The sequence below is a fragment of the Mycteria americana genome, chromosome 2 (genome assembly GCF_035582795.1).
Source record: "Mycteria americana isolate JAX WOST 10 ecotype Jacksonville Zoo and Gardens chromosome 2, USCA_MyAme_1.0, whole genome shotgun sequence".
NCBI lineage: Eukaryota > Metazoa > Chordata > Aves > Ciconiiformes > Ciconiidae > Mycteria > Mycteria americana.
Window position 1 is genome coordinate 90,783,569 of NC_134366.1, and position 27,753 is coordinate 90,811,321.

Here is a 27,753-nt window from a genome sequence, read left to right on the forward strand (position 1 = left end):
TAGTATTCCTACTTCTTCTACTGTGTGGGAATGTCTTCTGTAACTTGTTTTACTGAGACATTCATGAATGTTGGGAGCCACAGCAGTGCAAATGGCTGCTTTAGATATGATACACAAAGCAATTTTAAGGAAGAATCTGGAGTAATGGAGGAGAACTGAACATTATAATAATGGGAAAGCATAAGAAAGGACCACTCTTTTATTTATTCATGATCAAGAAAAATTCTGTCAAGCTGTGAATGTTTCAATATGTCTGTAACTATACGCAAAAGTTAACACACGAAGGGGAAGTGCTACTGTGGATAAATTAGAAACATTTTTCATTATTCTAGTATCACTGGAAGTAAAAGTGTTAGTACAATAGGTTATCTCAGGACCACTTTATTTCCATTAATGATACAGAAAATACAATTGAAATTATTAATCCAATGACTTCTTTAAAATGAGAGCTTTGAGCTTCTATAGAATACATTTAAATAACTGACTTAGGAAAAGGTGTTCATATTTAAAAAAATAAGTCTTCCTATATGTCTATGAAAATGAAGTGTTAAGTAGTCACAATTCATAACAGAATCAAACTTCAGTTTCTCTACACAAGCTTCATATTTGGGACAGATATTTGTCGTTTTTGGTTCTGTACTTTACTTACAGAGGGAGAGGTAATAATTCATTATAAGTCACACACACATAAAAGCAGCTGAGTATTCTTACTGCTTTAAGTTTTTTTTCTCATTTAAGCCCAATTTGAATTTCTGGCTATTTTTAAGCTATTGTCAACAAATACTAAACAGCCCTATTTTTATGGTTCTGTGGTCAGCGCAATACTGACTCACAGAGTAGTCACTGTGCCTGATGTTGATAATAAGTAAACAATGTCCACAGTAATAAATGTTTGCAGGGACAAGACTCTTGTATTATAAATTGTTTTGGATTTACAGTACATATTCCATAAGAACAGGTCACTGAAGCATATTTTTTTTTTTTTTTTTAGCAAATAATTCTTGTCATTAGGAGAACCCTAGAGTCAAGAAAAACAAGGCTGTAGTAGAAGAGAAGGAATTAAATTTTATCATTGCATACCTGATTGTAAGCTCTACCAGTAAAGGGTCCTGCTAAGATCTACAAGAATATTAAGGGACTATTATGCTTCCTATGCTTCCTCTGTCAGCATTCCCATTCATCATGTAAAAGATGTTTGTGTATATGTGCACTGCCCATTCTTGCCCAACACAACCAAGCATTCATTATTTCTGCCTTAGTGGTATAGTCAAGATGTTACAACTATTTGTCATAGCTCAGGTTTCCTACACTGCTGAACATAAGGTATAAGGCATGAGGGGATTTCTCCACCTGAAGCGTGTGTCTTCTGTACAAAGTTCAAATCTCAGCACAACTCCATGGCAAGCATGGCACCTTTATGGACTTTTAGAGGTTGATACCACTTTGTCTCCAAAGTGTTTGTAATTAGTAAAAGGTAAGGCTAGCTGTGCGCATTGGAGATACAACTTCTCCACTGATATTGACACAATCTTTCAAAACACTTCCATGACAAATAAACACTTGGAGAACCTGAAAATCTGTGCTTCTTGGAAGACTGAGACCTGCAGAGACACTAGAAACATCAATTGTTCTGAAATTGAAAAGCAAATCCCGATTCCCAAATAAAGAGGTGTGGGTAGCCTGGACCAATACTGCCACATAAAACAATGCCAACAGGATATTTATGTGGTCCTGTTTTGTTTGTTTGTTTTGTAATAGGTCCTCAGAAGATTCCAATAGTCCTTGAAAGGAACATAAATTTTCTTGGATAGCTGTAACATTCAGCGTGTCATGATCAGTGACTGATGAATGTTGGTCAAGAGTTTGCTTTTAATTCATCTCCTGAGTTTACTGAGCACTGAGAAGCATACCAACTTTCAGAAGTGTGTCTGCAATGCCCACTGTGATTCAGCAATTAGAAATTCAGCTTTTTTTTTTGTTCTTTTTCTGGCAACATCACTTGTTTTGAGTTTTTTCATCAAATTTGGGACACACCGAATAAATAATGTCCTCTGAAAAAATATTTCCTGACTTAAATTCTTAAAAATAGTTGCCCTGTCCCCTATGTAATCAAGATCTTGCCAGTCTGCTTTCTGTATGGAGACAGTTTGAGTCTGTAACCTGTTTGAAGCAACATCAGCTGCCATCGTGCACATCCAAAGTGTCTTTACTGAGCACTTCTGGAGTATTTTAGAATGAGGTATTCTCAGATGTTGGTAGTTAATGAACCGCACATAAGTTCTGCCTGTAGCTCAGATGGGAGACAGGGAGTTAAATCTTTATTCCAGAGAAACATAAAATGGGTGGGAACTGGGGTCTGCTGTCTCCAACAGCTCCCACAGTCATATGGGAGCTGTTTCACTCTTCACGATGTCAAAAGGAAAGATGGAGAGCAGGCAAGAAGGAAAGATTTTCTAGGCTAGATTTGTCTGCTTTGGTTTCCAGTGCCTGACCTACAGTTCTTTAATTGCTGAAAATACTGGAGGCATGAAAAGAAAATCTTGAGTACCACAAGCCAAAATAGCATATTGTAAGGCAGGTGTAAAACCCTCCTTGCAGTGGGAGAGGTGGGTTCAGGTTCTCTCCAACAGGGAAGATCTAACCTAAGTCATCAAGTCCTAGCTGGCTTTTCCACTGAGTGTCCTATCCTTTGACCAGTTAAGGTGACTCACTCTAGTTGCTGTCTCCTCCTCTAGTGCTTTATTTCCTTTGCTTTTTCACATGTCATATCTTACTTTAATATATCATTCAATGAAATGTTTGTTTGCTTGTTTATTTTTCCTTTCCACAAGTAGTCTAAATAAGTACATTGTGAAAGAAATAAAACTGAAGTTATTTTTAATTTTTTTGAGCTTTATGTGCACCACTCTTTTTATTAGCTGGCAATTACACTTTTGGTGATGTAGAAATAAGAGCAATTGGATGGGACAAATAAATCATTTTGACCTATATATAGCTTCTATGTATTAAAAACTTCACAGAATGAAAGCAGGGCTGACAAATTATGAGGAAAAACAATTATGGTATATAAAAGGCTTAGAATCTTTTTCCTTATTTTTTTCATCAAGTCTGAAGTTAGTGAAGAAGGCTTGATAGGGGTCTGTAATTGCTTCATTTGTTAAAAGCTGTTGTAAATGATTCCGACCTTGAGAAAAAATGTCTTGTCAATCTCTTCTTTTATGTTCCCTCCCTCTGCTTCCATTACCCACTTCAAGGCTTTTACTTTCTCTGCTAGGCAAAGTGCCCAGAAGTCAAGGGACTTAAGCAGGGCTGCTTAGTTCTGCTTCCAGGCTAGTGTCGATTGCAGCTCTGGGAATCGGCCATTTCTGCTACTAGTCTCTGTAATTGTTATGTTCAAAACAGCTTATGTCATCATGTCATCAGCTTCATGTCAGAGAAACATGCTGCAAATCAGGTACCAGGACCGAGCACACTGGTTTGCAGTGACAAGCAAATAAGCAGAAGAATAGTATCTTAATATCTTCCTGTTTTCTTTTCTGCCTTTCCATTTTATGCTTTTTTAGTCAAAATATATGTGTATCTTACTTTTGACAAGATTGTATACTGCTGTGTGAAATATCACCTGTTAGCAATTTATAACTTTGTGACTCACAGTGGAAACCTTGTTATGTATCAAAAGAAATGTAACATTATGAAAGAAATGAAATATGGTGTTATTTTGGGTGTCTCCATAATATAGAATTTTTCTTAGGGTGTTTTAAAAAATTTCTATGATTTTAAAAACTTTAAAGTAATTTTCTTATGTAGCTTTCTGTTCCTTTGGGTGATACATACTACAATGAGTATATATTTATTGTTTTATTTCTTCATAGATATTTCATTGATCATAACACAGAAGAAGATAGGTATTTCACCATTGATGCTAGTACTGGGACGATTAAGACTGCCAAGATCTTTGACAGAGAGGAGACACCTTGGTACAACATCACAGTGGCTGCTTCTGAGATAGGTAAATAATATATTTGGCACATAGTGTTAAAAAAAAACAGAAAGGAAAATAGTAATGTTCAGATTTTAAGAAACACTATCTTGAGATGTTGTGTGCTTTTTAACACCACGGGGTTTTTAGCCAGTTTGGATAAAGGAGAATTTTCTCTGTGTGTAAATTCCCTAATTCCACAGAACAAATAAACAAAACCCTACATGCCTGTGTGATTCCACCTATGTAAATTTACCACGTTTTTTTGTACGTGATAGAAGGCTGCCAGTTTACCCAGGAACGGTTCCAAACATTCAGTGTCCTAAAATCAACAGCTTGTTCCGTTTGTGTTTCATATTTCATGTATCTTGGAAGATAACACTATATAGTACTGTCTGAGAATCTATCCTTTCTTCTTGTATCTCCTATTAATCTATTTTAGTGACTTGCATGTTAAATATACCAATATTAATTTATATATGACAGGTGCCTAGTAGTTGCTGATTATCAGGGTATACCTCTGGCCTTTTAATAGGCAAATTGCAAAGTAACGATACAATAAATACTTGCCTGTGCATTTGAAAGGCCTCAAAGTCTGATGAATTTCCATTGCCTCAGATAAGCCTTGCAACAGTCAAGAAATGTCTGTCTGAGTAGTCCCAGATAAATATTTTTACATGAGGCAAGGACAGTTTAAAGAACATTTCAGTTAACCTTTTTGTTACAGGGTATTTATTTTGGCACAGTCAAAGTTTTAAAGTTAAAAAACTTAACAAACCAAATGAAGAAAAAATCCCAACCTGGATCAATAGATCCAGTCCTGCTAAGTACTCTTCGTGATACCGTCTTTCAGTGGCAGCGATTTTGATCAAAACTGTGAACTAATTTTATGTCTATTCCTTTCCTTTTTCTTTTTTTCCTTTTTTTTGGTGTACTCCGTCATTGCCAGATGACACAGTACAAGCTTTACCTGTAACAGGTGCCACTGACATTATTAAGCCCCCTCTGCTTTCACCTGTTTCATCTCCGGGTTGAAATGGAATCTGTTGTGCCACTACATCACTAGCACACGGTACAGCATTAACAGCATGTAGATATTTTATAAGGACAACAAATTGTTTCTTATTATTGTACCTGCTTCTGCAACTAAATTGACTTTTTGAACTAGGTAAATTTCTATTGCAAATAGTAAAATCTAGACTTTCATGGTTAGCCCTTTAAAAAAGGTAACCACTGACACTTCAGTGTGCTTGACAGTGTCTTCATATATAATGTGTTATTTCAGTGCAGCATGAAATACAATATAATTTAAGCCTAATCATAAGCAGGTGCATAGTAAGTGTTAATTTAAATTAAGATTTAAAAGCCACATTGTGACATACTGAAAAAGGAGTAGTCACTAGTCTTTTTGGGAAGCCATCCAAATGTAATTATTTTGCAGAAAGAAATCTCAATAGCATTAAACTTAAGTGTAGCTTTCTACGCATTATTTATTTCACATAGTCAAGTGAGTGGTAGTACACGTGCCATGCTGAGAGAATAGTAAGGAGAATGGAGAAGGATTATGTTTAACTAGAAGATAATAGAATGAATAATGAGCATGAAATGCCTTTTTTTTTAAGACAGCCTGCTTGGAATTCTCCATTCCAGATGCAACTTGTTAGAGGAGAGCAGACATCTTTTTTTTTTTCCTCCCTTGCATTGCCTTTCTTACTGTTAAAAGTTGGGGTTGGAATGATAAGTAAATCTATAATGTCAGTTTGAAAAACAATTCAGTTACAAAAAAAGGAAGAGAGAGCAGCGAAGAAGAGATGGATGGCAGGCAGACTGACAGGCAACCTAAATGACGTGCAGCCTTTCCTTGTGTCCACTTCTTTGGCCATTTTCTTACCTACAGTAATTTGAAAATTCTAACACTGTTTTACTTTTCCAAATCCACTGTGAAATCAGTAATTGGATCTACGATGGAAGAAGGAGCATAAGTTGTGTATACAGCATCAAGGCAAAAACTCTTAAGTGGTATCTATGCCATATCTACAGCCTTTTATGGCATTCATTTTCAAGTCAGTGCACAAGGAATTGCAGAACTAAGACTAAAGCTGAAAAATAGGTGGAAGGCTATGACTAAAATGTTATTTAGCTGTGAGAGTGGCAGTTTTCTTCTGACATGGTAGAAGGCATTTGTAGCTTCTGACACCGTTTGCTTAGCTAGGAACATAGCAGAATCTGCAAGGGCCAGAAAGATTGTACTGCTTCAACAATAAGAGGTGCTCTGCTGAAATAATGTTATGGTTATAGTTAGTTTCTTGAAGTGTTTTCCTTTCTTGACTTTACACATTTCACTGACAGAATTCAGTTTCTACCAATCATCCTTTGGGCAGCTATTTTTAGCTGCCCTTATTTTATGTAAAAGACATTTAGAATCAACATCATATTTCTGCCCTCAAATGTATGATATCCTCATGCTTCAGCCTTATTGTTTCTGAACCTTTCATAAGACATTTACTTTCACTTTTAGTCTCAGTATGTGATATACACTCTGCATTGATCAAATGTCCTGTCTGAAATCAGTGGAAGTTCCCTTTCCTCTGATGGGAGTAATGTTGATGTAATGAACAGTGTTTTTTTCTGTTTACCCAGATACTTCCTAAAGCACACTAGAGTTCATTGCCATGAGGATGGATGAGGAAATCCCTTTTTTCTTTACCATGCACTGTTCTTTAGCAGCATACAGTGAGGAAGGGTGGGATTTTGGTGTCCAGGGCACACCACTGAAGCTGGTGCTTTGATTGTTTCAGTACTAGTACTTCCTGAAAACTCCTTGTGGTTGGAGTGTCCCTACAATGTCCTTGTAGGGAATAAGAAAGATGATAAAATAATACTATATTTTATATTGAAGGATCTACAGACTATTTTTGGGGCAGGGGAAAGGACTACAAATTGGTGGTAATAGGATTTTAAAATACGGTTTCACATAGAATTATTCACATTTCATTAGCTTGTTTGAATTCTTTGAAAGAGTTTATAAAAGAGTATTTGAAAGAGGAAGAAGATACAATTTGCTTACCTCTATTAAAGGCTTTTGACCAAGTCTTTGATAAGAGTAATGGAAATAGGAAAATACAGAGCAAGTGCACAAAGTTTTATAACAGATGAAAGACTGATTTAGAGGAAAGAAATACAGTCATAGTGAATGGCTGTTCCTTTGGGGGTGGAAAAAGTTAAGGCTGAGCTATTTTAAGATCTGGTGTAGGATCTGTCAATTAGAGTTCTTTGTAACGATAGCACACAATGATAGGAAGTGATTCAGACTCCTGAATAACCTCCCTAGCTGCTAAGAATTAAGAAGATTGAGAAAAACTCATTTAAAAACAAGACACATTGAAGTATGGGCTAGATAAATGAATGCTGAAGTGGATTGAAAATTGTCTTAAATGGTGGGCTCAAAGGGTTGTGATCAGCAGCCCAAAGTGCATCTGGAGGTCAGTCACTAGTGGAGTACCCCTGGGGGCTGATACTGGGTGCAATACTGTTTAATGTTTTCATTAATGACCTGGTTGATGGCACCAAGTGCACTCTCAGCCAGTTTGCAAATGACACAAAACTGGAGTAATGGCTGATACACCAGAGGGTCATGCTGCCATCCAGAGGGATCTCGACAGGCTGGAGAAATGGGTGAACAGGAACCTTGTGAAGTTCAGTAATAGGAAATGCAGAGTCCAGCACCTGGAGAAGAACGATCCCATGCACCAGTACACATGCAGGGCTGACTGGCTGGAGAGCTGCTTTTCAAAAAAGGAGGTCCTGGTGGATGCAAATTGAACATGAGCCAGCAATGTGCCCTTGTGGCAAAGAAGGCCAACTGCATCCTGCACTGCGTGAGGAAGAGTGTTGCCAGTAGGTTGAAGGAGGTGATCCTTCCCCTCTGCACAGCACTGGTGAGGCCACATGTGGAATGCTGGGTCCAGATCTGGGCTGCCCAGTACAAGAGAGATATGGAGCAACTGGACAAAGTCCAGTGAAGGGACATTAAATCATTAAGAACTGGAGTCTCTCTTGTACAAGGCAAGGCTGAAAGAGCTGGGACTGTTCAGCCTGGATATGAGAAGGCTCAGAACGAGCTTATCAGTGTGTTTAAATACCTGATTGGCGAGTAAAGAAGATGAGTAAAGATGAGCAAAGATGAGGAAAGACTCATCTGAGTAGTATCCAGTGAAATGACAGGAGGCAATGTGCACAAACTGAAATACCGAAAATTCCATTTAAACATAAGGAGAATGTTTTTACTGTGGGATTGGTAAAAAATTGGGACAGGTCACCTAGAGAGGTGGTGGAGTCTCCATTCTCGGAGATATTGTGATTTTGTGATATTGGGAACTGTGTGTTGAATGTGGAGAATAAAAAGGACAACTCACAAGTTTCTCACAAATAGTAATGTATTCTCAAGAAAATAGGTGGTTGTAAAAATAATTGTGGGAGATTCAGTTAAGGTTTCTCTCCAGCATATAGTAGTGTTGATAACAAAAGCAAAAGCAACAATAATGGCAGAACCCCAAATCACAGCCCCTGCAAGAGAAAAGTGGCACTAAAATATAAATGGATGGACTTCTGCCTGTTCCGAAGCCAATTTCAGTTAGAAAAATAAACATGTATTTCAAAGTTTTCAAAGCAGTGCTGCAAATAGGACAAATAATAGTATCCTTGAAGTCTTTGTGCTCAATAAGAAGGAATAAAAGGATGCAGGGAGAAATAAACACTGATGATAGAAGGAATCAGACAATGTCTTGATTTGAGAATCAAAGTGAGGATTATAGCTTTCACTAGAAATTTCTGCTTAGAAATATAGCAAGGAAGACTGTGTCAGGAAACTCCTTTTAGATATTAATTCTAACAACTGAACTGAGTGTGTTTAATATCTGCTCAATAGACACAGAGCAATCCAGCTTCTAGATAAGTCTTTCAGATGATGTTAACATCAAGAGATTACTGGGATTCATAAAGTACTGGACGTTTAGATGGATAATAAGAATATCTGTGTTGTAATAAGAAACATGATTTTTTGAAAGCAAGATAAGTGCTTATATTTCAGGGCAGATCCAAAAGTTTATATTTGAGAGATTTAGAAGATACTTTCTATTGGGAATTTTTCACATATTTCTCTTATGCAGCTGGTAAGTATACCAGTGTGTAAAATAGATTTCTGGGTTTACTAGGTCACCAGTCTTTTTGGGATGAAGTTGCATGGTTCCTGAGTGTCTCCAGAATGATCTGCAATGGCTGAGAATGGAAAAGCAGATAATTTCCCACTATTTACCTAAAGGACCACCCTGAATGCAATGAATTCACAAACTTATCTTTGAAGGGTCCATGAAGAGTTCCTAATCTGTAAAGCTGTGGAGAGGCTGCGGAGAACTGGAGAACTGAAATAATAGAGCACCTTCCAGGTTCTGTCAGATCCCCCAGACTTAAAGAAATACTAGCAAGAGACAGTAAAAAATGACCACATGAAAGGATACTGCACATACAGAGCTTTGATACCACAGTGTATTAGAAATCAAAATACTTAAGAGACATCATTATGCAATCAATTTTACAGACAAAACAAAAATCTCCAATGCTATTAGACACAGTCAGATATCGGAAAAAAACCCAAATATATTTGTCTTTGTTTATATTTCTTCTGTATTTGCTTCTCTGTGCATATTCCTCATACTAGCTTCAGGAAATAAGATACCAAAGTGTTGAGTTAGAGCAATACCTCATTGACAAAATATGCAATACCCTGTGATGTGGTATTGAAAGGATCCCCAGAAAATACAGTCATGATGAAAACTATACAAAGAAATAACTCTCAGAGATATTTTCACAGAGGGCCAATAAACCCTATTCAGAATTAAAATAGGTGAAAAGGCAGGACAGTTCACAAGAATAAGAGTTTGGAACAGTTAGCTTGCAAGAATTACGGTAAAAACATTAAAGTGCATGTTCTAATTATAACATAAGCAGTTTTTTCATCAATAAGTTTTGGTAGAAACAGAAACAATAACAGAAAGATATAGTTATACAATTCAGAGGAAAACATGACACACAGAGAGAAATAATAATTTGCAGCAGTGACATATAAAACTCCTTGAGATTTTGAATAAATATTGAAAGCCCTACAATTACATTAAATAAACAGATAAAGTATATAATTAGAGTGAGGTGCACTTGTATCTTTTATTTAGGTGCCGGACAGGAATATTGCCACCTCATATTGCCGTCAGTGAACAGCAAGTTATGAGAAGAATTTGCTAGTTCTTTTTCATGTTTTATGGTTGCATTGCAGCAGAAAAGACATTCCTAAGATTTTGGTAGGAGATTAAAATATGTTACTTCTGATAGCACTACATGAGGCTGTCATATGGAGAATGAGAACCGAAGATAGAGTGGAGATCTAAAGTAAACAGAATAAACCTGTTAATGCTATTAAGAGGCACACTGATTTATTTTCCAAAAGTAAATCAAAATACAAAAATACACAATTAATTTCTGTTTGTTTTGAAACACATGAAAACAACATATGCATTGCCTGAAGGAAACAAGTCTATGGAGTAATATCTTCCTGGCATATAGCATTGAAAGAATTAGAAAAGAACAGGAATTGATGACATTTTATTTTCTCATTTTAAACTTTTTCCCATAATCAAGAATAACTTTAATGCCTTGTGTCAAATAATTATTTTTTAGAAAAAGGAACCCTTTTCAAGATCTAAAGGAAAGTAATCAAAATTAGAACAAAGAGCTGTTGCAGTGTTATAAGCTCCTAACCCTCTGTATCTGGTGGACAACAGGATGATTGTTTGTTTAATACCAGTGAGTTTGTTGCTAGCGTTGTGTCTTAGTTTTTCCTTGAAGTGAATTTTTTCTTAAACTAAATATAAAATTTCCTCATAGTGATTTTTGGTCTATAATTTTTTCTTCAAAACTAATGGGTTTTTTTAACAATACAGAGTACACTTAAATAATGATATTCACTCAATTTTTTTAACATCAGTACAGGGAAATTTTGTCTTATGTATTGTTTTGCTACATTTATGATTATCTCTATAGGTACATTACAGAACCAGACATAACAGTGTTACCTTAAGCCCTGCCCCCACCAAGAAAAAAATCACATTCATTCTTCATCTTTCATCTCACTTGCATTCTGCCAGCTAGCTCAGTTTCAGAAAGAGTTTTGGTATTGCTAACAATTACTTTATTTTTCCGAGAAACAGAATCTGCCACAAAAGTATTTCCCTAAATGTGGACCAGATTAAAGCAGATTTTAAAAGTACAAGGTCTGAGTTTTAAGACTGTTTTGCTCATGGAGTAGTGACAAACTGGATATCTGATATCTTTTTAATGGTGAGAGCTAGACACAATACTGGTACCCTGTCCAAACTTTCCAATGATACACAGTTTCTTTTCAGCCTTGGCAAGTTGCCTACTAATGGACCATAAAATCACAATAATATGATTTGTAGCAGAATCTACTATTATTTTAAATGTATTTATCAATGCAATAAGGAAAACCTACACAAAACTATTAAAAAAAAAAAAAAAACAGTTGTCAAAAGGCAGCTAGCTCTCCATCCTGCTCAAGAAGTGATGCTTCTAATTCCAAGTTCGATGGTTATTTCCCTGTTTATCCTGGTTTAGTCATTGGCTTCTAGGCATGATGGATTTTCTTCTCCTCTGTTTCTTTGGGGAAAGGTATGATGAAGATATTCCTACGTTGTCATCTGAAGATGGTGTAGGGTATGGCTCTTCCTGGCTACCAAGGTGGGTCCCCAAAGAAGAGACAATCTTTGGGATCACATGACATTTCCTTGTTCAGGGCTTCGTGAATCAGTACCAGAATCTCAAAATGGACATTTCTGACCACAGAATCAGTATATTTTGTGGTGCCCTGATCTACTCAGGAGGTGAGCACCACCATTGTCTATAAGCTGCAGAATTTTGTTTGCATTAAGGCAGAAGGAGTTGCCAGCTTGAGAGCGCTAAATGTTTTAAGTCTGCTGCAGTGCTATTATTCCTACTATAGCTCCTGTTGCTACTACTGCTACCACTACTACCATGATCCAAGAGAACTGATCAGTGCCTTCAGGTTTGTGCTTGTCAGTGAAAAGTCAAATTTTGCTATAAGAAAATATAAAATATTTTCTAGCCAACTTCAGGTAACAACATTTAAAAGTACCCACTATCTTAAAAAAGCAGAATAGAACGTTACACTTACTATATTCTGCATAATTTTCTCCTTGCCAGAAAATTTAGTTTATCACATATACGCCACCCTAAATTAAACCCAGTATTTTCTGAATATTACTGCTCACTTAAATATTAGCCATTCTTTCATCATTTTAGTTCTGTTTCTGTAGTATATTTTATCCTTTCTAGGTCTATGTTTAGTCTTCTAATGTGTCAAAACTAATCATTATTAGAGAAGCGTGAGGAGTGCTTTCTACTTCTCTTTAAAAAAGTATTGGAATTGATAGTTTGTTGAACTTCCTAAATATTGGCTTGCCTCATAAGGTCTTGAAAAGTTGTCAAAATGAGAAAAAAAAGTTGTTATTGTACTGATTAAGATCAATATTTAACATTGATGATGCAAAAGCATAGACATTCATTCTAATCCTAATCTAGGTGAAGATTTTTGTTCTAGATCATGAAAACATGTAAAAATATTTCATTTTTTTGCAAAATCCTTCAACCTTTTGAAATAGTTCAGGCTGTCTCTGGGTTAAATTATTCACTCATCTTTCATAATAATAACTGTTTAACTATACCAGTCTAACCTAAAAAAAAAAAAAGAAAAACCACCCAACAAAAACCCACAAGCAAAAAACAAAAAAAAAATAGAGAAGACTGTTGATGTCAGGACTGTTATTCTTTTCTTTTTTCATAACGCCCATGGGAATTTTGTTAATATGAAAAGGAAGTCTTAGACAGCAGTAGCTGTATTAAAAAGCTTTCTTCTTAAATAGGGGTTTTAAAGTTTGCCTACAGAAATTACTGGAAGAGAAAATTCAAGACTTCAGACTGGCTGTTATTAGGGACTTCTGTAAGTTCGCAGAGGACTTGATGGTGGAGGGGCTGATACTCAATGAAATGGATTCACTTTACAGATATTTAGTATTCTGGCAGAAGCACTATTTATTCTGGGAAAAGTCTCAAGCATAAGAAAGCAAGTCCCTAACGTAGGTGAATCAGAGCAATGTTTCTGCTTCAGTTATCCCTTAAAACAGTGAGCATTCACTGAAAAATCTACTCTTGAGGCACAATGCTAATAGGACACAGAATGGATCTGGCTCTTTTATAATGTGCAGGCCTGAAATATATGTCAGCACTGATTAACTTAAAACTGGAGATTTGCCAAACTGCTTCAAGAAATTTGTCTAATTAACAAAAATGTACTACTAAACGGACCAGTTATTAGAGTGGTTGGAAGATTGCAGGTGAGTTTTACACCTGACAAAAATTGGAGTTTATATTTATTTTATAATAAAACCACAAAACCAAACCTAAAAAAAAAAAAGTTTGTAAGGTCCCTCTTAATTCATTCTCATTCTCTCCCCCCATTATAAACTGTGCTATCGCCTTGCATGCACATCTATGTAGTATACGCAATCTGACAAACTTCAAGACTGTTTTGGTAAGTGTTGTTAAGACTTTCCCGATTAGCATTTTGTAGTGAGTAGGCTGTCAATATGGAAATTTGCCTGCAAATGTCAAGAATCCCATGAGGTAACTGCTTCCAGAAAGATACTAATAATATCTTGTGCATTAAGAACTCTTTTGAACTGGTAAGGTATTTATGAATTCTTTGTACTGCAAAGCAGCTGCAGAACAAATAAAGGTAAACTTTCTGAATCTCCATGAAATCTCTTTGAAAATACTGCAAATATAATAGACTAGAGTAAGACCACACTGGGTAGTAGTGACAGGTGTACAAGAGGACACATTCAAGATAGGGCAAAGAGGTCTGATACACTGTACTGAAAAAAAAGTATTTTCCATTTTTTTGCTATGCATTGGACTAAAAAGTTTGATTTTCCTTCCCCAGTAACTATTCCAAACATGCCAGACCTACAGAACAGTTCTCTATCTCTGGTACTCTCTGCCCTGTGCTCTTCCTGCGTTTTGGCTCCCTTCCTCTTAGATGTATTATGCCCCCTTATAGCTTTGAAGATGGCCCTGCTTTGAGCTGGAGAATGGACCAGTGACCTCCAGAAGTCCCTCCCAACTAAGATTTTTTCAGTGATCCTATGAGTATCTGATAATCGCGACATTTTTTGCCTTCTGGCAAAAGCTTCTTCGGGATTTCTCTAGTATTAAAATCTTCAGTTCCTTCACTGTAGTTAATGAACCCACTCCCAAATGGATTTATTCGCCCTTAACCCTTTACTGTGATCTCTGTTTTCCCTTTCCTTTCGGTGCTTTTGTGTGCTCTCTCTTTGCTTTGTGTCCTTCCTTTAATTTATACCACTTTCTAGTTCACATACCTCACAAACTATGTGTGAAAGCCTCCTGAACGAAGCCTCAAGAACAAAGCTCCTTTGAGTCGTAGATCATCTCTAGATCATCTATTGCTTGATATCATGTTCTGTAATTGTAATTACAGGATTTTTGTAATTGGATTGTCTGATGGCATTGACAGTGGAAGTTACCTAAATGAGTTTGCAAGCTATATTTCAGTGAGCAATAAGAAATATTCAATCTCTGCTGCTTGTGCTGTTCTGCACAATCTCACAACCTACCTCCAGGGAAGGATCAAAAATCTTTTTGTGTTAATACTCGTACCGCAAAGGGTCTCCTGGAGAGAAGATTGCTTCCTTCAGTAATAAGATTAAAGGTAGATGAATGGTTCCTTTCTCCCAGCTGCTTAGTGAACAGCCAAGTGTCATTCTTCCTCACCTTCCTTCATATATTCCCAGCATTTTAACATTCCTCAAAGTCTTCCACTAGAATTGTTTTCTAGATAGCAATGGAAAGCCTCAGTCTTGCATGAACACAATTGAGATGGCCTACTTTAGTCCCTTAGTTCACCTGTTATAAAGATATTCATAGTTTTGGGGTAAAACTGAAAAAAACAACAACCGAGGAAAATTTCAGTAAGAAAATTGAATTTGCAAGTCTATAAATGTCTTCTGAGTGTGGTGTTCTTATAACTTCTAATGCTAATGTTAACTGGGAATAGAGGTTCCTATATTATCTAAGTTAAGTCTTCCTTTTCTGTTGACTTTTTTGACCTCCGTTCTATTCCCATTTTATGGGGATAATTGACAAAGTTCCAAAAGTTAATTAAAATCATCAGGTGAACATAGACATATTAGTTAAAAAGAGAATGTGAAAAAACTGAAGACAACTTGTAAACCCCAGGCTCTTTGACTTAGTATCCCAGGTGAAAACAGAGAAGCATAAATCTCTCACTTTGTCAAAAGAAACTTCAACATTCTCAAATATTTTTTCATTGGGAGGCTACATTACTGGTGCCTTTGAATCCAAACATGTGTCTAATCAATGTCTTTCAGAATTCTAAGCAGAGGCCATTAAAGGTGTGACAAATCTAAGGCATTTTACAAATGACCCTTTTTGACAGAAACATGATGTGGATTAATTAAGATCAAAATAACTAAGGCAAATGAGGTTTAGACTACTAATGTTTCTTTTTTTTTTTCTTCTCATGAGCACACACAGGGACATTTTAAAACACTTTTAACTTTTTAACACATTTAAAACACACAGGGACACTTTTAAAATGTCAATCTGTAAGACCCCATTCTTCCATCTTGTTGTGTTTGAAAGATTGACTGTGCTATCTTCCACTGGTAGTTTCATTTAATTGGTGAAAGTAAAATGAAGTTTGTAATCTAACTGATTGATACTTATAGAGGTTTCAGAAGGTGTATCTTAGCTAATTATAAAAAGATTTAATATATCATTCTTTCAACAAAATAAAATGTTCTTAGTACTTAGTAGTAAGAACAAGGGAATTCCGGATTTTAAAAAATTGGGGGTTTTCCCATTTTATCACGGAAATTGTATTCTCATTGAAATGATTCTATTTATTGTGCTTTTTGAGGGTGAGCTCTTTTTGAGAGTGAGCTCTCATGCAAGTACAGATCACAGCCTAAGACACCATTATTTAAACATTGTTTTCTTGCTGGTATGGTACTGCTAAAGGAAGACTCATTAACTACTTTGTGTAATAGCATAATAAATTGTGACAAAGCTGAACTCAAGCTTAGGAAAGGTTTATATGTGCCTATGCACTCATATTTTCTTATTATTTTGGTATTTTATTTCCTAAACTCTTTAAGGGACTGAGAAAATAAAAAAGTTTTTAATATTTTTTGTATTGGATTTTATTCGGTACTGTGATGATGCTTTCACATTCATTACAAAGCAGTTGATAATTTCTTAGCATACAGTGTGACAGTATGCGATAACTCCAACAGCTTTCTCCCACGTCAGTTCCAGAATAACTTGCATTTTTATTGATATGATATAACAGTGACTTAAGACTCATACTATACTTTCCATTCTTTTTTTTAAAATTATTTTTCAAAACAGTTAATGAAGCACAGCAAACAAATCTTTTTGTATCTTGCTACCTAAATTTCTGCAGCTGTATCTAGTTCTCATCCAGTTATTGTGTTAGGAAACCATGTTTAAATTGAAGATGTCATGGAATATTGAATATTTAAAAAGTCTTAATACCCCCTTGTCTATTTTGCAGACAATCCTGGGCTAGTGAGCCACGTTCCAGTTGGTGTTAGAATCCTGGACGTCAATGACAACCCTCCAGAGCTCGCCAGAGAGTATGATGTAGTGGTCTGTGAGAATGCAAAGCCTGGTCAGGTAACTCTCACAGTTATCTTTCTCCCAGTGAGAAAGAAGAATTACTTTATTTGTTAATGCCACATACGTAAGAAGTTTGATTGAGGGAACACATGTCATAATTCTTTCTGATTTCATTTTCGTATTTCACATTTGATTCAACTTTTTAACTGTATTAGGTTGAAGGGAGAAGATTTAGGAACTTGTTCAATATATCTTGTTGCTGCAAAAAAATACCCAAACTATCTTCAGTAAAGACAGGCAAAACTTTAAACTTGTCAGATAAGTGACGGAATTTGACAAGTCACTATCCTGAACAAAATGGATGAAGCATATTTAATGTCTTTCATCTAAGTGCCACGTGGTAGCAAGTTTTCAAATACAGCTCAGTGAAATGGCTGGTTAACATGGTTACCATCCTCACTTTTTGCATGTTGATTGCCCTTGTCTGTGCAGGGTCATTATCGAAAAGATGCTGAATGGGTTTTTCACAACTAAAGGGAAGGGGAGGGTCAGAACTGAGACTGAATAGCAGAATCACATTCCAGCCACTGCTCCTGTGATCGATGCACTTCATTGCAGGCCAATCTTTGACAATTTTACCAAGTACCTTTGCTTTTTTGGATAGATTGAGCTTTTACCCAGCACTCTATGCTGGTTTTGCATTATTACACAGGTTGTAAGTTGCAATTACAAGCTCATATCTTTCCTGAGGAATATATTACTAGTAATAACAGATTTCTCATCAAATCTTTAAAAGCAGTGTACATAAATGCATAGTGCATATTTCTATTTTTAACGTTGAGACTATAAAAATGCTGTACTTCATCAGACTATAGGCTGACCAAAGTTATCTCAAGTCTAAAGCTGACACCTAAAGAGCAGTATAAGAACATGGCAAGCATGTATGATACTTCCCCAAGTACTTCCTTGTCTCAGATCATTTGCAGATCATTTCCTGATCCAAGTGTGGTTTCTGTGTTTTTAATAATCCTTTAATAACCATCTCATATGAATCTGTCTAGCTTTTCCTACAACACATATAAACTTTTGATATCTGCTACCTCATGCAGCAAGGAATTTTACAGTCTAATTGCATGTTTCAGGAAGACCTACTGCCTTCTTTTTTTTCTTTTCTTTTTTTTTTTTTTAATCTTCCCATGCTGTCTTCAATCGATATTTACCAATTCTTCTGTTGGGAGAGAGAGAGAGAGAGCAGTTGATCCCTATTTATTATCGCTGTGCCATTCATAAATCTCTAGCACATTGCCCCTCAGCCGTCTCTTGTCTAGACTGAAGAGTCCTACTTAACTTGGACAAGCCGTGATAAAGCCCTTCTAGACTTTTGATCATTCATCTTGTCCTCCTCTGAACTTTCTCCAATTCCTCTCTATTCACCTTGAGATGGGGAATCAAGATTCAAGATGCAGATATGCAGTGGTTTATAATTCTTATCATAGTTTATTTTTCATAGTATATGATGATCTCTGCTTTGTTCTCTATTCCTTTCCTAGCAATTTCTAACAGTGGCTTTGCTTTTTAACCACTAGTAAGTACTGAATGCAAAAAACTGCCTGCCATAACACCAGTATCATTAGAAATAATGGTCAGCTCAGAGATCATCATCATGTATGTGAAGTTAAGACTTTATGTCTATGTATAATGAATTTCACCTGTCTTTGTATTGCCTGGCTACTGAGTATTGGAAGGTCTTTAGTGTCAGCCCTTCCTCTTTTCTTCCTTGAACAACTCAGTATCATAAGTAGATTTGGTAGGCTGATTATTCATACTCTTCATAAGACGTTTCTTATTACACTGACCAACGTATAAATCTGTGCGGAACAGGAAATCTCTGTGGCTTCCTTTCCTTGTGGAATAGACACTTTACAGAAGAGACTCTATTTCCTGTCTTTTGAGCAATTATTTGTGCAAGAACCTTCCCTCTTATCTCATGACTGCATAGTTTTCTTCAGCGCTCTTGTTGAGATACCTCACTCAAAGCCTTTTAAAATCTAAATAGGTCTGTCTATCAACTGAATATTTCTTATTAACATGCTTATTAAAGTAAAAATAATGTTTTGAAACCCCCAAATAAAGCCAAATATAGAAGAATTAGAACTTGTAAAAGACTAACTTAAAAAAAGATAAAATCTCTTAAGCATTAATTGCAATTGCTTTCAATATATAGTGATGTTTTTAAAATTATGTAATTTAACAATAATTGTTAAATAATTCTTATAATTAATAATAATCTTAAGCACGCAGTGAAGCTAGCTCAGAAATGCTCTGTTTGCCGGGAGTGTTGTTGGTGGTGAGTAGCTAATGTTTCTTATTAGCAAAGTTTTAACTCTCCAACAGTAGCTTTGCAAATGGAAATTTATGAGACAGATGTTTAAGGATAAAATAAGTTTTACTATAACAGCATTTGCTCCTGATTTAGGTTAGCGTTGTATTTCTCTCTGAGCTACTGTTGCGAGCGTGAATGACTCTTGACCTCCTGCATTGCAGTTTAACACCCAAGATTAATGCTACCATGAAGGACTCTACAAGCAGTAGTTTAATGTGAAAGGCTGGATCAGCATGCTGTTGTATTCTTAAACTAACAGGACTCCATTATGTACATGACATGCACTAATTTTTATTTGCATTGCACAACAAGGCTTAAGAAAAGATTGTGATACCATTGCACTGTACAAAAACCAAAACCAAAACAAAACACAAAAGTACGTGGCTCTTACTCAGAAGATCTTACTGTCTAGTTTAAGAAAGAAAATGACAATGTTCAATAAATATGAGGAGGAACAAATAAACAAGGATTACAGAACAAGACAAGTGTTCCATATGCTAAAAAGAGTGCCCAGCTGGATGGTTTTGAATCACTGAAAAGGCACTATTTACTCTGAGTTATCTATCATCTGTGAGAATGATTCATAGGACTTATCACTAAAGAACAAATTCTGTCAGGTACTGCCAGGCATTTCTGCTTGACTAGTGCTTTGAGGTGGGGCTCCATCCCTGCACTACCCTGTGAGAGTCTTTATTTCTTTCCTCAGCACATCTATTTTGAATTTATTATGTGCAAGATAAACTAACCAATAGTTTGTCATTGGAAGACTTTTTGTGTTTGCTTGTTTATTTTCAGAAGAGTCTTCTATGGAGAGAAATCACAGTATCATTTAATTGCACAGCCTCTGTCTCCTGCTTCTTTTTCCCTCCACAGCTCAATTTATTTACTTGAAAAAAAACCAACGAAAACCTAATAAAACTTAAGGACTTAAGTGCTTAAATGAACCCCCCTAAGGCATCTCAAACAGAAAATGCTTGTGAGAAGATTATCATTTCCACACTGAAGTGACAGCCTTACTCCCTTAGCAGTCACCTTATTGAGAAGAAAAACTAAGTATCTCCAAGAGCTTCCAGGTGAAGCCTGGTAGATATTATATATTAAAGTAGATAAAGCAGCTGTGTTTTGATCTTAGATGGTATCCAGACTGGAGAACTCTGACTTCTAGAAATATAGTGATTTTGTGAATGATTGTGAAATTTAGCCAATGTAGGAAAATGAAATTTTGCAATCTTCCACAAAGTGAACTTACAATGAAGTTTTCCTTTGCTTCAAATGCAACTTGTTTTATTATTTTTAAGACAATAGGAGCAAATAGCAATGTAAAAAAAATGTTTAAATGCTTTGTTCTGGAAAGTGAAGGAGTGAAGTGTCGATGGTTTTCTGAATGTTTCCAAGTTCAGTGTTTGTCCTGGCAGAGTATGAACCTGTTAAGGTATCTGACTAGATCTGCTAGTCGTATTCACTATAGCTCTCCAAAGATTACGTTTTTTCTGGGTGCTTTTCAGAGGAATAATAGAAAAAGTTGTGATAGTAGTGAAATGTCATTTACCTGACACTATCCATTACTGTAAATTGTGATTGTGTGTAAATTGTGTGTGTGTGCACCCACACACACAAAGAACTTTTTCAGAATCAGGGTGTATAAATAATGTGCTGCCAACATGAGCTACCTCACCCTGGATGCTGTTATTTCTAATTGCCAAAAGAAATCAATGTTAGCTGGCGAGGAACGCCTCTGCTATAAGTTTGCCGTGTGTATATTTACTTGTTTATTGATTCAGTTCTGAAAAGGATCTGAGTAGAATTTAGCACCTGCTCTCTATCCTCTTCAACTCTCTAATTCTCCTCCGTTCTTAATCTTTCTTTTCTTGCCAACTCTTTCCTTTAAGAAAATAGCATAACCCTTCAGTTTCATCGCTTCAGTGCTGTCAGGTGAGCTTTACAGCAGCTGAGGTTCTGTGTCTACAATTTTATTTTAATCAGCTCTGATAAGGTGCATGTTAATGTCTGCTAATAGGCCATTAATTAGTTGGCCTATTGATTAGAAAAGGGTTAACAGTACATTTGGGTGTCAAAAGGACACACACTTCTGTTCCTCACCTCTGAATGAATGTCTTAGAAATCTTTTCCTTAGAAAGCAAGAGCCTTTTCTGAAAGAGCGTGAACTTTCTGTTTAAAAACAGTTCTGTCAAAAATATTTTGGCCTGTCCTATTACACATACAATGTCTATTTTCCACATGGAAAAGCATGATTTCTATACCATCTGGTACTATACTTTTTACATACATTGGTGAATTCAGGGGATACTTGAATTTCCATGTGTGAAATCAGGGAATATAGACAGTATATTTTGTTGAATTTTAAAATTAGTCTTAAAAACAAATAAATTTTATATAGTTTTGCAGCACTGAGGTCTTGATAAAAGTTTGGTGTTTTTTTTTTCAAAATGGCATGTACTTGAAGCAAGATTCTGTAAAATGTCACTGAATGTTTTATGTAAGAGAGGGCAACAGGACAAAAGTTTATCTACTAGGCTGTCAAATAAAAGCTGAAGGTGCATGGCAAAATGACTTATATTTCACTGATAAACAGCAATGAGGATTTATAAACAATATTTAATAAATTCATATTTTTCAAGGTCTTATCTGAATTTTTTTACAGCTATGTATTGTATTTAACAGTATTTTTAGTATTTGAGTAATAACAGAAACTGATTCTCTTGAAAATACTCTTCCATCGACTTTTTTTTGTCTTGCTTTGCCTCATACTGTTTCAACATTATTAACTAAATATGTCTCTCTAAGATAATCTTATATTTCTGGTTTTACATGGTAGTTGTTTCAATAACAGATATGCCACCTTTGCAAAATTCAACAGAGAACAATAAGCTTTTGCCAAACTTTTTCACCAATATTGCCATGACTTTGGTAAACTGCGTGATTATAGACATTTCAGATTGATCTTATTCTGGTACAGTTCAGCAAAAAAGTATTACAACAAACTTAAAATATTCTCAGCAATTATCATCAGTATTTTTAATTGTCTCAGGTGTGTATAGTCAATATAATGTGCTATATTGTATATAGTCAATGGAATAAGCATTGTACTCTATTGACTTTAAAATGGGGTTTTTTTGCTTCTCTTATGTGAATGGAGGTAGAGAACTGTGTGTTGTCTTTTAGTTTTAAAATAGACCAAACCACTTGAGCCCACGCTGTTTATGGTTCAGTCCAGACAGACTACAGCTGAACACTGAACAGAAAAATTCTCATGAAAAGAGCACTTTCCCTTCCCTCTTACATTTCCCTCAGGATATCTATCAGCTCTGTGCAGCAGTCTGTGTAGGCTTCACTGCCTATATCAGAAGAACAACTTTTATTAAATTCTACTTTACCACTTGAGCTTCCAGGCCCAGCATGAAAATGAAAGCAGAGATAGAAATATTGCTTGGTCACACATTCCAAAAGCTTAGCTCAGTTTTAGTTGAAAGTAAATTTTAAAAACCACCAGGGCTTTTGAAGGCAAAGGTCCTACCTTTCAAAAATACCTCTCCCATACATGGTTGCTGCATCTAATTCTGTTCCTTTTGGCCAAACAAAACTAAAACCAGGAGTAGCTGCTGTTCTTCCTCTTCTGTTCTCCAGCAATTTAAAACTGATTCTTAACAGGAATTTTAAACAGAGAGCTGGTATTACATACCTGCCATTTTGGTTAAACAATTATTTTTCCTAACCAATATGGAAGTGCATCTAATTATTGGGGTGGCAAGCAGATGATGCTCTGCATAGACCATCCTGGTTCAGCCTGAATTTTGGCTCCATAAAAACAGATATTTAGGTGAAACTGTAATTCTGAAAGTCACCAGTATGCAATACAGATGGTGAAAATCTCTGTACCAGGTCCTGACCATATCAGAATGTCAGAAAGTATAGATGCTTTAGATGCTTTTATCTAGCTCTGAAATGTGGTTCCTAAAATATTTCATGCTAGAGAAATCAAGCTAATGGCCCAGTCATTTCATGGGTTGAATTTAGCAGCAGTCAGGTAGAAAATTAAAATAAGCTAAGTTTGAGCATCCTGCTGAGGTCAGGTACTATTTGGGTCAAGTTCAAATTTCAACACATTCACTGTTCATTTTTATTTCAGGTAATTCAGACTATCACTGCAACTGACAAAGATTACTCTGCAAATGGGGCAAGATTCCATTTTTCCCTTGATGAAGGGCTTTCTTTGAATCCCAACTTTACTCTAAGGGATAATGAAGGTAAATCAAACACATAAATCTCAAAGAAATGGGTCTCTGTTTTGTCTGGGATGTCTCATTGAACAGAACAATTTCCATGCATTTCTTGACAGAAGGGGAAAACTGTAATCTGTCATCACTGAACTGGCTGATATCAAGGACATGGTGTATACAACATATTGCAATCTATTAATAGTCAGATATTGCATTTTATTTTTATATTCCATTTTATTTTAACATTTATACTTCATACATTCAGGAATGTTTTTTAAAAGTGCATTAATGAAAAAGATGTTGGCAATTTGGTCTCTTTCTAGGTGACTAGCACTGGGTGGGTACTGTCAAGGTTATTGCCGGTTATTGCTTAAAGGAGAAAATAATAATTTAAGGGGCATAAAGGTTGAATTCATGCTTACTTTTACGGATATGATACCAAGACCTGGTCCTTCAGTGCTTCCTGTATGATGGTCTATTGCTTCATGCCCTTCCTAACAGAGTGTGCCTAAAAAGTACAATCAGAAATTCATAGCAGATAGGCCCAGAAGGAAACGGGCCTTCAGAGTCACCCAGCCAAGTGTTTCAGAACATTTCTTGAATCAAAAAACCATCCAGCCTTTCCAAAAAAACCCCCAAATCAGCCTATTTGTTGAGTATTGTTTCATGGTTTCCATTTTGCAACCTGATGAAAACAAGAGTAATCTTTAAATGTTTGTCTGTAGCTTTCCTCTTGAGCTTTTGTGTATGTGTGTATTGTGTGGCTTTGTTTGTATAGATGTGTGGAAGTGGGGGGGGGTTGGCTTTATTTTACAGTCATATTTTTGCAGTAGTGCCATGGAATACCTTCTGAGATCTTACAGTTCACTACTCATCTGTAATGACTGAGAAGCATTAACTTAATTATTGGTACATATGGCATGTACAGTGATGATTAAACTATTCTTTACCAATATTTTTTATCTGTTTGTAAAACCTTTCAGGGAAGGAGACTGCATAATCTTCCTAAAGAATCTGTTCCAATGTTTAACTATACTTACAGCAGAAAAAAATCAAGTCATGCTATTTGTTCGGACTAGATTCATGGTCCTCATATTCTGGTTCCGAAAGAGATCAATCCAGTATCTATCAATATTAGAAAACTAATACTATTTGAAGGACTAATTCATATATTAAAAATATTCCTTAAGTGATGACTCCAGCCCTTTCCCAGATTAGTATATCAGTTCCACTCAGATCATGATGGAACATCATAGCAAAAGCCAGAGGGTTGTTCCTGAAATAAAGGAAGTGTACTGTTGTGTATTTTTGTATTTGAGTCTAAGATTCAAAAACACTCATTGAGTATTGGACTGCGATGTCATGTGGGAGACCATGGCCATGTTCATTTCAGTACAAGATACTTATATCAAGACGTGCTTTTGAATAACTCTTATTAAAATTGTGGTTCATGATGAAGCAGATGTTTTATGGTTTTGAACATATTTTAATTGGGATCTGTATTATATGTGTTTATTACCAGTAGAAAATGCTATGTTATACTTTAAGGACTGCATGTCAACATAAGTTATTTACCTACACACATTTATAAGAGATTGAGAACTTTTCATAAATCTCTAATGCGGCAGTGTCACGCTTTAGATATAAGTATGCAGCAGAAAGTATTTGCTGCTTTCTTGTTACCTCCCCAAAAGCAGTGAGCAATGATTTTACCACCAACAGCAGAAAGCAGTGTTTGGTTTATCCTAAAGTTGGATTTGGCAGGGGGAAGTAGGAGAAGGAACTGGAAAAGGTGTCCTTTAAGGTAAAGGCCTGGGGTGCATTATGTTTTTATTTCACCTAAGGAGATACAAAAAGTAAGTATGCACTTCCTGTAGCATCTCGCATAAAACTTCTACACATACAGAGACTCCAGAAGTGCAATTTCCAATTTGCCCATATAATTAACACAATTACAGTTTAACTCAAATCATAACAATAAATTTGTCTTAAAAACAAAAGCATTGTCACTATTTTGCTCAGCACATGACCCTTTGATTGTACTGTTTAAACACTGCCCTTTATTGGGACCTTTTCTTTGTGATATAATCTGTATGTAAAATGTCAGTGAAACACTTTATAAAGTGCATTCACAATATCCAGTTATCTAGCATTCACAACTTTCATATTTATCACCTATTCCTATTCGGAAACTGAATTTCTGTTGCTTTCTATGCTAGGAAATAGCTGAGAGATGGTGGGTAGAAGAGGCTTTTCTTATGTCTGTGACAAGTTTGCACCTTTGAAAACTCACGTTTTTGAGCATCCGCTGTTAAAAAGAATCAGAATGCTCTTAACACAGGATGGCTGATATTTTTACTTCAGATTTAATAATTCTAAAAAGGCTGGCATTCTTGGAGAGTTTTATTTGTTTGTTTGTTATGTTATGTTTTTTAAAGAAAAAAACTACATCAATTGCCTTAAGAGAGTTTTCAATAATGTTTTGCAGAATGATAAAAACCGAAAACTCGATGTCACATTGAAAGTTGTAGTCAGTGGTAGCTGTATCTGTCACTGCAAAGCTGTATTTCTCTTGCAGTCATCTTTGGATTCAGTCATCCTCTCCTTTTATTTCTTCAGGAAAAAGGTTTCATTTCACAAAAATCTCCGCAGACATTTTCTTCCCTTGTTTTCATAACCCCGAACAACAGAATTCTGCTCTTTGAGCCCCAGTACAGTATTGAATGAATGTTCCCCTACTCCATTATTATCAGCAGAGCTACAAGATCAAAAGACTGTACAGCACTGAATTGGATCTTTAAATATTAACGCTTATATCTATGCACTTTGACTGAAATCTAGATCACTTGCACAAGCATAAGACTTCATAGTTTGTCCCTACCTACCTGTAGAGGCTGCAGCAATATACAGTCCCAGCATGTGTATGATTCAGGTCAATAATATTCCATGGCTTCAGCAGAGGAAAGAGATATTAAAGCATCAGTCCAGATAATTGATCATATGACCAGTTAAACTTTTATCTCTTGGGCCTGAACTTGTGCCTTTACTCAGTAACAATCCTCAAACAATGAGGATTGTTGCTTTAACATTGTTTACTCAAACAATGTTAAAGCTCCAGCCTTTGAATATGCACCCTCATAATGCAGAGCTTAAAACCCTCAGGGAAACGTGGGTCAGGAGACAGCCACAGGGGTATGCTAAATATGCAGTCGTGTTGCTTGCATCACCTTCTGGATTCTGTTGGTGTTTATGATTTTCATTTTAAATAAAAAAATGGAAAAGACAGAATATGTTACCTTTTTCCCTACTGAACAGATTCTACAGTAGATTCTTTGCTGCTATTTGACTTTTTTTATATACTGGCAAAGTACTATTCAGAGAAAGTAAAGGCTTAAGCGTATGAACAAGAGGACAGCCAACAAAATGATGCAGTATCTATACACATGTAAGCAAGACACAACAAGAGCTGCAATAGAATTCCTTTACTATACAAAGAAAAGACATTAAGTTGTAATCATTTCCTGCAATTTTAGAAAGCAAACCCAGGGAAGATGCCTTTTCGTTTGTTTGGGAATTGTATTTATGAAGACTTCTTAAATGAAAACAGGTCTATTTACAATTTATTCTGTCCAGAAAAATGTTGCAATTTCTATTAACACCTGAGCAGCCGAATACTTTTTTAATCTGGAGGTGTTTTTATGTTGCAGTTCAGATGCTACATAACTCAGTTCATTATTGTCTGTGTTCTTCTCACTTCATTGTTTAGGATGTTATGATACATAGATAATTTTGAAATGCTTTTTTCACTTGTGTGCAATGTCTTAAATTTACACTTTTTGCCTAATCAGAAATATCTGCTTTTGGATGTCCCATTTAAAATTTGCCAGGGCAATATGAGACTAAAAGAACCTTCTGTTGAGGAATCAGAGGAAAGATGAAAGAGCCTCTTCAGAATACAGCTGTTTCAAAGTACTGAATTTTAAAATTATACTTTTTTTATCCTGAAAGAATCATAATGTTTTTCCAGATGCTTAAAGAATGGTTGATATATTTGTCAAAATTTGTTAGTCTGATGGAAAATGCATGTGACCATATGTCATTGTTATGATATCCCTGACTGTTAATATATAGACACACACTTGCATAGTCCCTCTCTCTCTGAGTTTAAAAAAGTCATTCCCTCTTTCTGCCTATTTTTTTCCTATGAGAGACCTCTTTCAGAAGTTACACCACACTTTTCAGGGAGCTGGCAAAAGATTGAACCCCCAGAGGACAGTTCACTTAGGTGCAAGAGAACATTTATGAATGTTATGCACTGTAAAGCA

The 27,753-nt window shown here is 35.8% G+C and overlaps 1 protein-coding gene across 1 annotated transcript in view; it reads left to right on the top strand.

The window, feature by feature from the left end:
- CDH18 (cadherin 18) overlaps nucleotides 1-27,753 on the top strand; it is a 192,442-nt gene that overhangs the window by 153,771 nt on the left and 10,918 nt on the right. The window contains 5 exon segments of the mRNA XM_075495641.1: nucleotides 3,873-4,009; nucleotides 11,841-11,874; nucleotides 11,876-11,928; nucleotides 16,743-16,864; nucleotides 23,338-23,455. Of these exon segments, the coding sequence (XP_075351756.1) occupies nucleotides 3,873-4,009; nucleotides 11,841-11,874; nucleotides 11,876-11,928; nucleotides 16,743-16,864; nucleotides 23,338-23,455 (464 nt within the window).